At 39.4% G+C, this 18,381-nt stretch overlaps 1 protein-coding gene across 1 annotated transcript in view; it reads left to right on the forward strand.

Annotated features, from left to right (window-relative positions):
• Positions 1 to 17,948, forward strand: part of LOC122144702 (E3 ubiquitin-protein ligase LNX-like) — a 43,270-nt gene extending 25,322 nt beyond the window's left edge. The window contains exons 5-11 of the mRNA XM_042755843.1: positions 6,781 to 6,989; positions 8,135 to 8,524; positions 11,204 to 11,338; positions 12,619 to 12,796; positions 14,280 to 14,538; positions 16,305 to 16,463; positions 16,585 to 17,948. Of these exons, the coding sequence (XP_042611777.1) occupies positions 6,781 to 6,989; positions 8,135 to 8,524; positions 11,204 to 11,338; positions 12,619 to 12,796; positions 14,280 to 14,538; positions 16,305 to 16,463; positions 16,585 to 16,720 (1,466 nt within the window). The 3' untranslated portion in view covers positions 16,721 to 17,948. The remainder of the gene's footprint in view (positions 1 to 6,780; positions 6,990 to 8,134; positions 8,525 to 11,203; positions 11,339 to 12,618; positions 12,797 to 14,279; positions 14,539 to 16,304; positions 16,464 to 16,584) is intronic.
• Positions 17,949 to 18,381: the final 433 nt, after the last annotated feature.

Here is an 18,381-nt window from a genome sequence, read left to right on the forward strand (position 1 = left end):
AGTTGGTGCTTTATTGGAAGGTGTAGAATATTTACAGTGGAGGATGAAACTAATATAAATGAAAACTGTACAAAAAGGAAATGAAACTGCCACAATGTGCTAATTTGGCTAAACCAATTGACCCAACTTTGCAACACTACTCAACTTAAAGACAACACAACTCAAGACTTAACTGCTCTCCACAGACAGAACTGAGTGAATTCAGGTAGCAAGCCAATTTATAGGTGAAGCCCCACCTACAGAACAAATCAACATAATTGCAATAATCTGAAAAGTTTGCTACAAACAAATTCAATATAAACACACAAAACACAACAAGATGTAAACTTCCCAAATAATACAAGAAACATTAACAGAAGAGAGATTTATCAACAAATTCCCCCCTCTGACATCACACCAAAATGGTAGCTCCCACAGGAAGTGATGTGGCAGCAACATTAAAAAACAGTTTGAACTAGATTATTTGTTTGGTTGTAGTAAAAACCAAGAAGTTTAACTGTATCAGTATATGTGCAAGATTGGTGAAAATAAAAGGTAATTGTCACATGACTTTTTGTGAACTGTATTTTGTTTTTGTAGAAAAATAGTTACTTACTTAATGAAACAAACTATAAAGATTTGAAAATTACGACAAAATACAGAGGTAACAAACATTGGACTAAAAATCTCCATAATACCTGTCTTTTGGGTACACAGATGTTAGTTTGCTGGCAATGAACAGTACAAGTGATATGGGTGTATGTTTGTAAGACCACGTTTATCTAGAAAACAGGTTAGTCTGTGACATTTCTCCCCCTTACCTCAGGCACCAGAGGTGTCCTAGAGAGATAATCTGCAGTACAAATTTATAGGACATATAAAGTGTATAGGACATCAAAGTTAAATGGTTGGATGGTTAAAAAATATCTGATGATATGAGCATTTGTGTCCCTCATACGGCCCAACCAGGCTAATGCCCTGTGATCAGTCTCAAGTTTGAACTTGCGTCCCATCAGGTAGTACCTTAAAGAGTCCAATGCCCATTTAATTACCAGGCACTCTTTCTCAACTGTAGAATACCTGGATTCACAGGGAAGGAGTTTCCTGCTGATTTGAGAAATCGATTGTACCTGCCCTTGACCTTCCTGAAGTAACACAGCCCTGATACCATGCTCAGAAGCATCAGTCTGCTCTGTGAAAGTCTATTCAAAGTATGGACTCTGTAAAACAGGCTCTGTGCATAAGCAGTCCTTTAGGTCTTGAAAAGCCCTTTCACAATTCTCAGTCCAGTTGACTTTATTTGGCTTGTTCTTTTTAGTTAAATCAGTGAGGAGAAGGCTCATTCAGAGAAGTTGGGGATGAACTGTCTGTACCAGCCAACAAGACCTAGAAAAGAATGCACCTGTTTCTTGGTCACCGGCCGGGCTGCATTCTTGATGGCCTCCACTTTCCCCACCTGTGGACATTTTGCCCCATGTCCCTGCACATATCCTAGGTATTTGGTCTCAGTCCTAGCTATGGTGCATTTGTCTGGGTGGATGTTTAGACCATCATTCTTAATTCTTACTAACACGTCCTTCAGATGATCCAGATGGTCTTGCCAAGTCTGACTGTAGATGATGATGTCATCTAAGCATGCAGCAGCAACTCTTCCTTCATAACTGCCAGAAGTCTCTCTGGGACCTGGTATACTGGCTGATGAATGGGGTTTGGATCCTTGAGAGTGATGTAATGGTGAATCACACCTGTCCTGCCAGCTGTCTCCATAAAGAGTTGTGTTTGGAGAGACAGTAGAAGTTTCTGCGTCTGTCCTCAAGCAGGCTTGGGTAACCCCACTGCTCAAAAAACCTACTTTAAACACTTCACTTTCAGATAGCTACAGACCTGTCTCTCTCCTTTCATTTATAGCAAAAACCCTCGAAAAAGTTATTTTCAACCAGTTATCATTGTTTCTCTCACAGCACAACAAACTGGACGCTAACTAGTCAGGTTTCAGGAGTGGTCATTCAACTGAGACTGCACTACTGTCAGTCATGGAAGCCCTGTGGACTGCATAAGCTGATTCCAGATCATCAGTTCTTATTCTGCTGGATCTATCAGCTGCTTTTGACACTGTCAATCATCAGATCCTCCTGTCTGCCCTCTCATCAATGGGCATCACAGGGATTCCACTTCGCTGTTTTGGATCCTATCTCACTGGTAGGTCTTTCAGGGTGGCTTGGGGAGGGGGAGGTATCTAAATCACATCAACTTGTCACTGGGGTTCCTCAGGCATCAGTACTTGGACCCCTCTTCTCTACATACACAACATCACTGGGTCCCATCATACAGGCACATGGCTTCTCCTACTATTGCTATGCTGATGACACACAGCTCTATCTCTCATTTCAACCAGATGACCCAATGGTAGCTGCACGGATCTCAGGCTGCCTGGCGGGAATCTTGGCATGGATGAAAGAATATCACTTACAGCTCATCCTGGCAAAGACTGAGCTTTTTATCTTCCCTGCCACTCCAACTCTACAGTATGATTTCTCCATCCAGCTAGGTTCATCTACAATTTCCCCATCAACTTCGGTCAGAAATCTTGGTGTAACCTTTGATGACCAGCTGACCTTCAAAGACCACATTGCAAAGACTGCTCGATCTTGCAGGTTTGCATTGCACAACATCAGAAAGATCAGATCCTTTCTAACAAAGTATGCTGCACAACTTGTCCAGGCCCTTGTCATTTCTAGGCTGGACTATTGCAATGCTCTTCTGGTTGGACTTCCATCAAGCACAATCAAACCTCTACAAATGATTCAGAATGCAGCAGTATGACTGGTCTTCAACGGGCCAAAAAAGAGCCCATGTTACACCTCTCTTTACTTCCTTGCACTGGCTACTGGTTGCGGCTTGCATCAAGTTCAAGACATTGATGCTTGCATATAGAACAGCCACAGGCTCAGTACCCGCCTACTTCCACTCACTACTATGAATCTACATCCCCTCCAGAAGTCTGAGATCCAATAGTGAGTGACGCCTCGTGATACAATCACAGAGAGGCACAAAATAATTTCCAGAACATTCTCGTTTACCATTCCTGGCTGTTGGAATGATCTTCCCACCCCTATCCGGAATCCTTGACAATTTTCAAGCAACAGCTGAAAACTCATCTCTTTCGAAGCTACTTGACTTCATCATAAAACAAATAAAAAAACTCTTTCTCTTTATTTATTCCTTCTCTTTCTAGCTTGTACTTATTTGAACAATGTCTAAAACTTGGTATTACAAGCACTTCCTGTGTCTGTTTGCCTCTTTTAAGAAGAATCGCTTTATGTATCTCCCAATTGTAAGTCGCTTTGGATAAAAGCTTCTGCAAAATGACTAAATGTAAATATCCATCTTCCAGGTGCTCGAGGCTCAGCGAACTGTTGCCCTGATGACCAGGCAGGTACTGTTCCTCCATTTCCTCCTCTCCTTCCACAGATCTCACAAACAAGGCTGTGGCTGTTTCTGTTACTTCCTTAGATGTGGGGTCTGTTTTGTGTGGAACGAGTGTACTACTTCTTTAACATGTAAACATGGAAGACTTGCAGGGGCGGGGTCCTGGATAGGATCTCTATCTCATAAGTCACAGGTCCCAACTTCCACTTTATTTGATAGGGGCCTTGATACCTAGCCAACAGTTTATGCTTGCTCAATGGTAACAACAACAAGATCTTTTCACCTGGCTCACATGTACTGGATCTGGTTATGCAGTTGTACCAATCTTTTTGAAGTGCTTGAAACTGCAAGAGGTTTTGTCATGCAAGAACTGTTGTCTTTTGCAGATACAGATGTACAAAGGAGATAATGATTTTCTTGACTGGTTTATCAGTGGCTTCCCAGTCTGTCCTGCAATACATCCAAAGGCTCTCTGACTTGCTGGACATATAGCAGCTTAAATGGTGAGAACCCTGTAGATGCCTAAGGTACCTCCCTGTATGCAAACAGGAGGAATGTCAGCCACTTACCCCAGTCATTACCTGTGTCAGAAACATACTTCCTCAGCATGGTTTTCAGGGTCTGGTTGAAACATTCATAAAAGTACAGTGGATATTCGCTTAGCTCTGACTTGTTGTAATGGATATGCCTCAGGGTACCTGGTATAGCATAATCACAAATGACCAAGATAAATCTGTTCCTTCTCTGACTCTTCTCCACAGGCCCTAATATGTCAACACCTATTCGCTCAAAAGGTGTGTCAACTACAGAAAGTGGTACGAGTGGTGCATATGCAGGGGTACGGCCAGTAGTAAGCTGGAATTCTGGACATGATTTACAGAACTCCTTAACCTCACTGTACATCTTTGGCCAGTAAAATATTTTGGCAATTCACATTAATGTCTTCATAAAAGCCAAGTAATCTGCCCAGGGAATAGAATGCCCAAGTTCTAATACCTCTTTCCTGTATGCCTTAGGTACAGTCAGCTGCAGTCCATCTTTCTTTACTCTGTCTGTACAAAAGACTGTTTTCCACCACAAAAGTCTTCCTGTGCCAGCTGCATGGCTTGGGCTCTAGTGACCACACCACACCATACGGTCTGTTGCACCAAGTCAGCCAGGGCCGGGAAGTCAGTACCTAATAGGACAGGGTAGGGCAGCTTGGTAGCAACACCAACATTCATCAGATATGATTTATTACAAACCTCAATATAAACCTCAGCAGTAGGCAGCTCAGTGCTATCCCCATGCACACAACAAACTGTTACTGTGTCTTCTTCACTCCAAGAATATCTAAGTATATATTGGGCTTCTACTAGCTTATGGGAACAACCTGTGTCCACCAAAGCTGGAAGGGGTTTACCATTTAACAGTACAGTGATGACTGACTCCTGATAGGGCTGTGCTTTTAACTATTCTGGATGAGGTACATAAAAAAACGAGCTGTCTTGGGCGCTTTGAGAGGGCAGTTGGGCTTAGTATGACCTGGCTCACCACAGTTAAAACATACAACACTCTCTCCCTTAACTGTTGTCTTGGGTATGGTGGTAAATGTTTGTGGTTTAGTATGACTGGACGTAAAGATGTTGGCACAACTTTGAGAGTTTGAACCCACCCCCAACCCCTTCTTTACCCTTTCAAATAGTGCAGGATACCAGCATATCGAATAGTTCCTGGCCCCTTCCGTGCAATGATGTAGGCCTTAACCAGTGTCACAGCATGCGCAACAGTGGTGGGATCTCTTTCTTTGACCCAAGTCACTCACAGGTACTGCTCTCCAGCCCAAGTGTCTCCTTAGTGTCCTTCTTGTTACTTTGTTCATAGTGTACTTATTTGCAGAACAGGTCCTTCAGATGGATGTAGAGTCCTGTAGGGGTCTCTGCAGGGGTACTAAGGGACCGTAATCTCAACCAGTTTCTTTCTTCTTCTTGATTTCATATTTTTTTTTTTTTTTAGAATTGTGGCTTTCACTCGGTCATAGTCTCTGGTTTGTGAGGGGTACATAGCCACAAAAACACTTCAGGCCTTACCTTACCTTAATAAAGGAATAAGATGAATGGTCCAGTCTCCCCTTTGCCATTGTTACACCTCTGCAAGTCTTTCAAAAGTGGTAAGGTAGTGTTCAATATCATTGCTGTCCTCCAGCTTGGCTATTCGAGGATTGTGGTCTATCACCCACTTAGCAGCCCTTTCTGAAGCTCTAAGGCTTGTCCGCTGCCTGTCAAGCTGCATTTATTTGACCTGGTGACTAAGAACTTTGTAACTTTGTTCACGGTGAGCAGCCTCTGTCTCCTGTCTCTCATCCCCCTCCTTTTGATTATGCACGAATGACTGGAACATCTGTGCCAGCGCTGTGATGGCAGCATCACCCCCAGTAGCAGGGACCTCTGTAGGCCGCACTTGCTCCTCTGCAGTACCTCCAGCATCACCTTGGTCCTCATCTGCACCTGTGCTCTTCACAGGCTGACTCCTAGATCTGGGTGGCATGTAAGCAGGGCAGTAATTTTTACATGCATGCCACTCACTCGTGAGAAAATCCCACTTCTGACACCATGTCTAGGAAGGCCAAACAGTTATAGTAGAAAAAAGGGAATGATGTGCTGTGCAAAAAATTGTTGCAGAATCCAAAAGTTGGTGCTTTATTGGAAGGTGTAGAATAGTCCACAAACAAAACTGAGTGAATTCAGGTAGCAAGCCTATTTATAGGCTGAAGTCCCACCCACAGGACAAACCAACATAATTGGAATAAACGGACAAATGTTTTCAAATTCAGTATAAACACAAAACACAACAAGATTTAAACTTCCCAAACAAATAATACAAGAAACATTAATGAAAGAGAGATTTATCAGCAAAAAAAAACAAAAAAAAAAAACAGCTGTTCCTAAATTCCCCCCTCCGACATCACACCAAAATGGTAGCTCCCACAGGAAGTGATGTGGTAGCAAGTTTAAACAGTTTGAACTAGATTATTGGGTTGGCTGTGCAGAGTGAGAACCGAGAAGTTTAACTGAATTCAGATTTATAAAAGATTAGTGAAAATAAAAAGTAATTGTCATATGAATTGTTGTGTGCTAGTATTTTGTTTTTGTAACAAAAATAGTTGCATACTGTACTTACTGAAACCAACTATGAAGATTTGAAAGTTACAACAAAACACAGAAGTAACAAATGTTGGACTAAAATCTCCATAACACCTGTCTGTTGGGCACACAGTTGTTAAGTTTGCTGGCAATGAACTATGGGTGTATATTTGTTAGACCACGTATATCTAGATAACAGGTTAGCCTGTGACATCACTGATTACAGATGCTCTCTTTTTCTCTCTCTCAGTATTTGCATTACCTCAGCTGCATCATCTAATCCCTGATGGTGAAGTCACCAGTATAAAGATCACAAGGGCAGATCCTTGTGAACCACTAGCTATTAGCACTGTTGGTGGCAATGAGACACCTTTGGTTCGCATCCTCATTCAGGACATCTACAGAGAGGGCATCATCGCTCGGGATGGAAGACTGCTACCTGGAGATATGATCCTCAAGGTGCGTATGTGTGCTAAATCTGAGGTTACATCATTGTACAGTAGGAGTGATTCATCCTGGTTTTTGATAGCACATGTTGTCATGGGCTTCACCATCTGTTGTTCAGAGGGGAATTGTGTGAGGATTCTGGCATATAGCCAGATAAAATCTGATTTATTTATTTATTTTAATTTTAGAGGAAATCTGTGGATTAGCCTTCTTTTTAATTTTGAAATTATTATTTTAATGTTATGGCTACTAATCAATAAATGGCCAACATATTAATAGATTAATAATAAATGAATAATAAAACACTAAAACCTGTACATCACAACATGTACAGTATAAAAACTGTTTAACTGTGTTGTTGATTTTTTTTAAATAATAACTTTAATTGGAAGACAATGGTAAAACCAATCCAAATGTAAACATAAAGGAAATGAGCATTAGCACTTAAATAGCCAATGTAAATACAAAAAAAAGGCAGATCAACCAAAATGATACCGGTACACTGTGCATCCCTAAAAATGAGAAAGCTGAGAGTACTAATTAATCAAATATTTAAATATTTAAATAGACACACATTTGCAGCACCTCTGTCTTTTTCCAAATCACAGAATTGTAGAAATCCAGAAAGTATCTATTGTTATCTGTGCCATAACCTAATGATGCATGCACAAACATGAGGCTTGGAACATTTTCGAATCACTTTCATCTTCCCTCACTGCTATCATTTCTTGTCCTCTCTCTACTTATATTTACATTTATGCTTTTTGCAGACACTTTCATCCAAAATTACTTGATGTCCATTTATACCAAGGAAAACAATTATAATAATAATGATATAGTTTTTAAAATCATTCTACATTTAAGTGAATAGCAGAGTTCACACCACAACTACAATGATAAAGGCACGGAGGAACTATATCATTGGAATAACTTTCAGAATGATTTTTTCCAACTGGCAAACAATAAAAACACTGACAGCCAATCAGAATCCATTCTACTTTAAAGAGCTCAAGCATTTAAAGTAGCAGACGACAGTTCCCTCCGAATTGAACCCATGACACTGGCATTTCTAGAATCATTCTTTACTGTGTGAGCTTCAAAAACGCAATACATTTCTCTTGATTTTGCTCTATAATCTCATGCTTTCCTCCCTTCAGGTGAATGGTATAGACATCAGTAATGTGCCTCACTGTTATGCTGTGGCGTCTCTGAAGCAGCCCTGCACACTGCTGCGGTTGACCGTACTGCGAGAGCAGCACCACCGTTACCATTTCCATCATCACTCTCCCACCGAGGCCTTCCCCACCCACACCCCCACCATCCGGGATGACAGCCTGCATGTGGTCCTTGTTAAGAGGGCTCCAGATGAACAGCTGGGCATCAAGCTGGTGCGCAGGCCTGATGAGCATGGCATTTTTATCTTCCACCTGCTGGAGGGAGGGCTGGCCGCCCGTGACGGGAGGCTGAGAGTAGACGACCGCGTTCTGGCCATCAATGGCCACGACCTGAGATATTGTGCTCCCGAGCATGCTGCGCTGCTTATTCAGGTGAGTGGAATTATGGGAGAGGCCAAAAGTAATGTGATGAGTATTAAGCCTTGTGCATAACCAACAGACGAAACGGTGACAACGGCACAAAATCAAAAGTGTAAATATTCAAAACAAATGCAATTCAAAGTCAATCCCTGATAAAAGTGCGCATACAGTAAATTAATGAAAATGAACTGCAGGCTGTTCATGCTAAAAAGCAAAATACAGCCCATCAGACAACATGGATTTTGTTTGCTTAGATGCAAAATGCAGTCCAACTGACAATAGCGACATTCATGCAGTAAACCTTAAATTGCAATGAAATTGCATCACCAAAATGCAGTTAAAACTCCTTTAAATGGCCTTTAAAGAGATGTGCAATAGTGAGAGAATCAATTTTGGTCTTTCTTCATCCTCTCAGATTCTAAGAGGCGCATTATTATTTAGTTACTTTTGGCTGTACAATTTCACCAACATTTTTTTTTCCAAAACTGAATTAAACCATTAATTTCACAGCTGTGTTCACTCACAGCATCAATATGAAGCTTTTCTGGCAATGCTTTGCCAAACTGAAAAAAAATTATTTCAAGTTTTGTTCACACATTATCTCTATATTAAACATTTCTTAATTTATGTAAAGCCTGTTAAAAAACAAAACAAAATCAAAACAACAGACAACCAACAATTAAGTGGTTGAGATTTATCAAAAAAAAGTAAGCACTTTTATCGCTTAGCCCTTTCAGCATTTAAAAGAATGAATGTTTATAAAGCCTTCTAATCCTAACCATTGGCATCTAATTCAGCGAATCATTCATTAAGTGGTAATAATTAGACTTTAACCCAGGATTAGACTTAGTCCTGGGTCCCAAAAACCAACTATTATGGCTCCAAATAAAATTCAGTGTGTTCCTTGGGCAGTATTGCATAAAATGTAGAGCTTACATAAGGTTTGTGGCAGTTTATTTGATTGTATTTTTATCTTGGTGGTAAGAGGTGTGTCATAACAATATAAGAGTGTGTAAGAGAGTATAGTGAGTGTGTGATTTTGATATGAATTTCAGTGTGATGGGTCTTTCTGAATGTTTTTATTCAGCTTGCTGCTTCCTGTCTGGTTCAGATTGTTCTCGAAGGAGACAAGATGGCCGCTCACAGCAAGAGTTTCTGACATAGATTAACTGCTGGCAGGAAACTAATTCAATTAGTCCAATTAGGGCGTTAACAAGCTAAACCCACTCATTTAAGAGGCAGCGACAGAGCACTGAACTCCCAAGAACTCCATGGGCTCTCAATGTGAGTGTGTGCGCTTGAGAGCAAACGAAAACTATGGATGTCAAAAAGATAGGGTTAATGAAGAAAACAGCAATGCTCTCAGATGGAATGACAGAATGGGTGAAAAATAAATCAGAGAAGGAAAAACTAGAGCCCGTGCCCTCCTTCAGCTCACACATACACACAGACTGCAGAATGGATCCCAAATCTCCATATATATTAGTTTTTCTTTAATAAGTACATACTTCTGAGTTATAATCACACATTCACACTGAGCTGAAGCTGTAGGGCATTGGCTGTCATCACAACATCTGGTAATTGTGCTTGCTAGACGTCCGGAGAGTAATAAGACATTACACACACACACTCTCTAGGGTATGAACAAACTATTTTCAATTTTAAATTCAGTTTTTGAACTGCTCACTCCTCAGGGAAGTTGTTGGCCTCTGTTTGTTCTCCTGTGGAGTTCGAAAGGTTTTTGCAGTAGATGGCTAATGTTAGGCCAACATTCAGCCAACCTAACACCAGTGCAAAAGGCCCCATGAAATCAAAATTGGAGTGTTGGCATTTTAGCCCATTCTTACAATATAAAGATAGCTATATATTTTCATATAATAAGATAAATTTATACAGTAAAAAATAAAAATGTGTAAAATATTATCAGGAAACTATTTTATATTTAATTTTTTAATTTATAAATATAAAACTATAATTTTTTTCAGTGCTCAATCATAGTAATTCTTAATGCAGAAACTTAAAAAGAAACATAAAATTATGCCTGTGAATAGAAAAATATATAATCATGATTAATCTCATAATTTCTGAGCAGTCTTTAGAAAGCAGAATTTCAACTTGTTCTTTTACTATTTATATAAATACTGATGACTCATCTTGTGCTATACAAATTTTTGTCCAATCAAATGCTCTCTACAATACAATATCCCTGTCAAGCTAGTTACTTTAACACTTCTAGTTAAAACCTCATGCATTAAACTCTCTGAAGGCCTGTTCACATCAAGAACAATAACTATAAAGATTACTTTAACAATAACTATATTAATGTCCACACCAATGCACAATACCGTTCTGATATTATAAGCATGTTGTAGTTTTGTAACATGCTTATAATAAACTGCAACTTTAAATGCTTGGGCTCTTTACAGCAAGATGGATTATGATTGGCTGTCATTGTTTTTAGCATTTATCAGCTGGAAAAAAGGAAAAGGATCTGAAAGTGATTACAACAAAATCATTCTAATATGTCATAATTATAATTGTGGTGTGGACATCCCTATTCTCACATAATTAGAACAATTATTAAAACTTTATAGTTAAGGTTATAGTTATTGTCCTTGGTGCAAACGGACCTTTAATCCCTAAAAATTGCATAAAACAGGACACTAATGCTATCTGTTGTGTGTTCTGTAGGCGAGCGAGGACCGCGTCCACTTCATTGTGTCCCGCCAAACTCACATCCCTACTCCAGACATCCTACAGGAAGCGCCCTGGAACATGGAAGGACCACCGCCCTACTCGCCTGTGGATATTGAGCACACTTTACTGGTGGGTTTCACGAGCATGAACCGCACACACTCTTTATTTCCCATCCCTCTGCACCGATTTACTGAACATTCTCTTATTGAGGAAAAAGATCCGAAAGCCTATTACTTCTACATCAAAGAATCAAATCAATCAGCCAGCTCACACACACACACACACACACACACACACACACACACACACACACACACACACACACACGCACACTCCTTTGAGGCAGCCGTCTCCAAACCTATTAACAGAAGAAAACCCAGCAGGAGGAAACAGATACACAGCCATGGCAGGCTGGATTTCAGTGCTTCTTCTAAACAGGATTTTCTGCTGCTCAATATCTGCACTAACAACTTCCCTTGTTCTAATAAGTGACAAATTCATTGTTAGTCATTTTCTCTCCTCTCTGTTGCCTTGCAGAAAAAGCTTCTCAGACCAGCTTGTGAGGGTTTGATGGTTTAAGTGTAAATGACAAATAAAGGTGCAGTCACAATTACAGTTGGATAGGATGGGATTCCTATTTGCAAGTCTTTTTAAAGTTTAAACTTTTTAAACATAATTTTATTGACATTTTATAGCCTGAACTAACCTCACCTTTGACATGAAAAGTCCAAATTATTTTAAAAGACTTATTGACCTTGACACACAGCAATGAGGATCAAATGGCCCAAAACCCCAATAAAACCAGACCAGAACAAACCAAAACCTAACATTATATCTCTTGCACTCACTCTTTCTTTCAATCACTTTTTGTCCCTTCAGTAACTCTTGTTAATTCTCTTTTACACACTTGGAGAGGTGGAAACATTCTGGCAGCATATAGTCAGAAGCTTTTCACTCCTCTGAATTAGACACGGCCTAACACACACACACACACACACACACACACACACACACAGTCTCTCCAGCGATAAGCCCAATACACTAACTCCTGATCTGATTTTCTGTAGCCGAAGGCTCAGACTAAATATAAACAGCCCTTTTATTGAACTTTAATAATGCTTTTTATTAAGTTAGAACTTAGCGACTGTGTTTGTTGTTCTTGAAAAGGATCCAAGGCAAAATCTGGCCGCTGTCAGCAATAACACAGCGTCCTGCAAGCTCAACATTTATTACAAACACACAAGCACACACACACAATTTGGGCAGTCATGTGTTCAGACATTATTCTTATTTGTGGCATCAGAAAAGTGTGAATCCAGATCATAGATTAAGAAATGTCATAAACCGAACAATTTTGCAAGGAAACTTTAGTGACTTAATCTTTCTCATTTCCTGTCCCTCCATTTCAGGATTCATGCCAAAAGCCTGCATGTTACGAGAAGACAGTGACTCTGCTGAAGGAGCCGCATGATTCTCTCGGCATGACAGTTGCAGGTGGGATGAGCAGCAGGGGATGGGATCTGCCCGTCTACGTCACCAACGTCGACCCAAATGGAGTGGTGGGAAAAGAAGGCTCGATCCGCAAAGGTACAGCCTCACAAAGTGTATTTAACCTATTCAGACACATCTGACAAAGCGCGCACACCTGTTTCCAAGGTGCCCCTTTGATCTTTCCTCCTTGAATGCAAGTATACACACAAACAAAGACACACCTGCTACTGCATATGTATGACCGTCATCAGCTCTGCAAATACATGCATGTAACACTAAAAAACTGACACACTCCCACTCATACACCTGCCATACTGCTAAATCTGTCTCTGTCATCCACACTCACAATTATCAGCTTCCGACTGAGCGTATGGAAGTTTTTCAGGTTTATTTCTGTCATATGTGACATGTATGTAGGCATGTGAAAGTGTGATCATGCACAGGCTGGTGTATGGAGGCATTAGTTTAAAGTATCTTTCAAATACAGACACACACATGCAAGATCAAAGCTTTGAGTCTTTATATGCTGTACAAAGGTGTGGTAAGCTCAGTGTTTGAACTGAGCCAGAACCTTTAGGAGGGTCTGATATTTGGAAGAAAGTAGGTTTTAGAAAGTGCATCCTGTAAAGTGGGTAAGCTAGTAATAAACTACAACTACAACCCTTTGCATATTTGTGCATAACACAGCTATGCATTTCATGCTTGACCAGGTATTATGTATTTTCCTCTAGTGTTATAACTATCAACATTGGGTTTTAATTTATTAAAAATAAACAATGTATTTTATTAAAAATAATCTTGTATATACCTAAAATTTGGGGTCAGTAAGATTTTTTAAATATGTTTTTAAAATCTGCATTTACCCAGGCTGCATTTATGCAGCTGCATCAAAAAAACACAGAAAAACATTAATACTGTGAATTATCATTACATTATATTCAAAATAGAACTTCCATCATAAAATAAACTAAAAAGAAATTCATCACTATTATCAATGTTGGAAACTGTTGTTCTGCTTTTTTTGTGGAAACTGTGATACATGAGGATTATTTAATGAATGGAAAGTTTAAAAGAATATCATTTATTTGAAAATATTTTGAAACATTATGAATGTCTTTTCCTTTCACTTTTGATCAATTTAAGGCATCGCTTGTTTATTTATTTAATCAATGAAATCAGAACCTTTTTAAGTTTAAAGGTCACATCAAGCCATATTGCAATTCTGGTCTTTCCATACACCAAATTTTAAGACCTCTTGAAATCACAATTAAGAATTTCTTTTAGCATTTAAGACTTTTATGGCCTTGAATTTGATGCAACTAAATTTAAGACTTTTTAAGGACCTGCAGAAACCCTGTATTAAATGTATAAAACAATATGCAATTAAAAATTACCCCAATTACATTCAATTACAAGGACTCTTGTATGTACATTATTTTATAAAAAATTAAGGAAAAATACATTTAAATCATATCTTCACCTCAAAGAATTGTCTCCAATCAACACAACTCTGCCATGCAACAACAGATCTTTTACGGTCCTATGATCCCCACAGTAATGTGACTATCCCGTCTTCTAGGTGACATCCTTCTAAACGTGAATGGGGTTGACCTGACAGGTGTGACTCGGAGCGAGGCTGTGGCTAACCTGAAGAACACCTCATCCCCGGTGGTCCTGCGGGTACTAGAAATGAGACCCCCAAATGAGAGCTCCCTGGACTGCATGCCATCCCTGCATTCCCCCTGCGCTCTCTTGCCCTCTTCACCTGGAGACATCAAACTTCCCCCCTCTAATGATGACTACTCGCCCTTCTGGGTGTCCTGGCTCCAGCTGCCCAGGTACAGTGAGCGGAAGTCACACAAATATCTATATAACAAATATATATATATATATATAGTAACTGAGAAAGTTGTGTGTAGGAGAGAAAGAGAGAGCGACAGGGTTGAGGAGAGCCCTTCTCACATTCTCTGCTGTAACAGGTTTAGACGCTTGAGAGTGTGACGGCTTTAAATAGAGCTTTCTCTTCCATTCCCTGAACTTTTCTTAGTTCTGCATCTTTCTTTCCTTTACACATTTGTCTGGTCTCCATTTCTACATCATCTCATTTCACAGAAGTCCACTTTAAATCTGAGCTTTCATGCTGTTAGCTGTTAGACATGGTTGATATCTGGCCTTCGATATTTTAAATATCTAAAACAGTAGCATTTTTGCAGAGACTGTAAATCTTTAAGCACAAATCGATTCTTTCAGTCTTGCTTGCCACTTGAAGCTCACTTATTTCCCCAAGATATCCAAAAGCTCCTTTTGAATCTTTTATTTATTGTGAATTTCTCTCTTCACTCCAGTTGAAATGCACCCCTATATTACTCCCTTAAATGGATAGTTGACCCAGAAATGATAATTCTGTAAAATCAGGTATGGTGACCCATACTCAGAAACCGCACTATGCATCAAACAAAACAGAAATTCAAAGTGAAAGTGACAGTGAAAGTGACGTGACATTCAGCCAAGTATGGTGACCCATACTCAGAATTCGTGCTCTGCATTTAACCCATCCGAAGTGCACAACACACACAGAGCAGTGAACACACACACACACTGTGAACACACACACCGGAGCAGTGGGCAGCCATTTTTATGCTGCGCGCCCGGGGGAGCAGTTGGGGGGTTCGATGCCTTGCTCAAGGGCACCTAAGTCATGGTATTGAAGGTGGAGAGAGAACTGTACATGCACTCCCCCCACCCAAAATTCCTGCCGGCCCGAGACTCGAACTCACAACCCTTCGATTGGGAGTCCGACTCTCTAACCATTAGGCCACGACTTCCCCGCCTTCCCTAATAAACAACATTTTATTAATCTACGCAAATGATACTTTACACAGCACTGTGGGTAACCCGGCTGCTCTCATTCTCCTCTCTCCTCTCCCACTGCTTTCAGTGTCTCAATCACATTGTTCTTGTTTTTCCATTTTTTCTTTTAAAATAACAATAATAATAATAATAATAATAATATTTTATACAATCATATTTTATACAATATAATTTAAACAAAATGTATTCCTATACTGTATATGGAATTTAATAAAATGTATGTATATATTTGCAGAAATTAACAATAATCAAAATACCTAATAATAATAATAATAACAACAACAGCCCAGTTTAAAAGTATTTATACTGTATATCAGAAATTAAACTATCACTGTCCCTTTTCTTTTTTATAATAATTATAAAAAATATATTATTAGCTAATTTATACAACTTGAAACGTTTGAAATATATTAATACTGTATATGCAGAAATTAACATTAACCAAGATTATTAAATGATGTAAAAGTATTGTCCATACAGTAGCACCTAATTCTTTAGCTAATGTTAACGAATTACACCTTAATGTAAAATGTTACCAGAAATTATATTATTTACCCTCATTTTATTTCAATAGAACATGACAATAACAGTCAGTCACTTTCAATCAGTTACCATTCCAAAAAAGATGTCTAGGTGAACTATCCCTTTAAGTGTCCTTGGTGAATAATTTGTTGATTTATGAATGTCTGCTAAATGACAATAAAATTAACCTTGAATTTTCTGTCCATTCCAGACATCTATACTGCTGTAAAGACATTGTCCTCCGCAGGAGCACATCTGGCAGTCTGGGTTTCAGTATTGTGGGTGGACAAGAAGAAATCAACTGTAACCAGTCTTTCTTCATCCGCTCTATCGTAGAGGGCACACCGGCCTACAACGATGGCAGGATACGGTACAGACACTTGAATATGTATATGTCTACTATTGTCGGAAACCATGCTTTTTGTAGAACACCTATTAATAAACTTCCTAACATACTAAAACTTCATCCCTTTTTCTTTTTTTCAAATTAGTTGTGGAGACATCCTGCTGGAGGTGAACGGGAAGAGCACTTGGGGAATGACACACACGGCTCTGGTCCGCCTGCTCAAGGAGCTGAGGGGTCGGATCACTCTCACCATCGTTTCTTGGCCCGGCAGCCTGCTTTAGGACTACTCTGCATGAGGGAGGGGCTTATCACATTGACCCTGTACTAGGGGGTGGAGCTTACACCACAGACCTTATAATGACAAATAAAATGGTGGATTTTAGAATCCGAGACATCCTTGAAAGGCGGGGCTTATGATACAGACTGCCCCCCGGGAGCAGGAAATGACACATGGACCTCATTCAGGTACTAGGAGCGCAGACTCTAAACTTAAAGGCGGAGCAAACGACTTGACTCTGCCCACCAAGAAGCACGTTTATCACACTCTGAAACCATGAGGCGCTTTCACAATTGCCATTTTGTTAATTTGGCAAGGCATAAAGATGATATTTGTGCATGAGAGGAACACGGTGTCATTATAAATGGAAGGTGGAGATTGTAATCTGTATTAAAGGACTTGGGAGGGTCTAAAAACACAATTTCAGGACGCGTAACAGCCAAAAAATGAGTTGGAAATAGATATATAAACATTATGGGCACTGTGCTATATGTAGCTAAGATTGTGTGACTCTAATGCTGTTTGTAGAGGACGTTGAGATGCTGCACATAAGAGGGGTTTTCTTCAAACGAGAGGTGAAAGAGATACTGGGATGTGTAGGGTTTGGGTGGGGGACACACATTGCCAATTCCATTAGTTTTACATGTTAGAAAACGCATCGAAGTGGACGCACATTCTTTACTATAAACGTCGATGTCTGAAAAAATAATGAAAAAGATTCAAGCACTTGTACTAGTGACTAATATTACTTTTGGTTTATTTTTCTCTCTGTTTCTACGGCTTTCAGATTTCGGCTTCGTTTTGTTCATTCTGACAGTGGTTCGTTCTCTCCATCCACTGGCATGGAGACACATTTGCCAAGTAGTTCTATGTTGGTACATTTCAAATGCTGTCACATATGAAAATAAACTATAGTGAGTTTAAAAAAAGAATAGCAACCGAAAAAAGAAAAGCAATGTTAATAATCTATTTTAAAAATGGATAACTTATAGTGCTTATAATTATAACATGAGATTTTGGCGGCCTTGCTGACTTTTATGTTTACTTTGGAGAAAAAAGGACAGAGTGGTGTGTGAAAGGCTTTCTGTGTGAATGTGTATGGGTGTGTGTGTGTCTAGGTATCATTGTGGGGTAAGGTGCGTGCTCTGGCATCTCATGCTTTGGCTTGTGCAGTATATTGTATCTGTTGGTACCTTTGGTTCAATGATCAATAAAGTCATTCTTCAAGGAGACTTGTATTACTGTCTTGTGTTCCGATTGTGGACTGTGTGTATGTATATAAATATATACTGTATTTATACAAACACACACGTCTATACATACTACCATTCAGTTTGGGGTCGGTAGGATTTGTTTCGAAAAAGGTTTACAAATTCTGGATTTGTTTCTAATAATATTTCACAGTATTCTTGTTTTAGTGTATTTTTGATCAGTTTAAAGGAACTTTTCTATTTGAATAGATTTTAAAATGTACATAATTAATTTGTACTGTAATTTATTCTTGTAATGGAAAGCATAATTTTCAGCATCATTATTCCAGGCTTCAGTGGCACATGATCCTTCAGAAAACATTCTATAATGTGCTGATTTGGTGCTCAAGAAATATTTCTGATTATTATAAATGTTGAACACAGTTATGCTGCATAATATTGTTGAGAAAAGCAT

The sequence above is a fragment of the Cyprinus carpio genome, unplaced genomic scaffold, assembly GCF_018340385.1.
Source record: "Cyprinus carpio isolate SPL01 unplaced genomic scaffold, ASM1834038v1 S000006753, whole genome shotgun sequence".
Taxonomy (NCBI): Eukaryota; Metazoa; Chordata; class Actinopteri; order Cypriniformes; family Cyprinidae; genus Cyprinus; species Cyprinus carpio.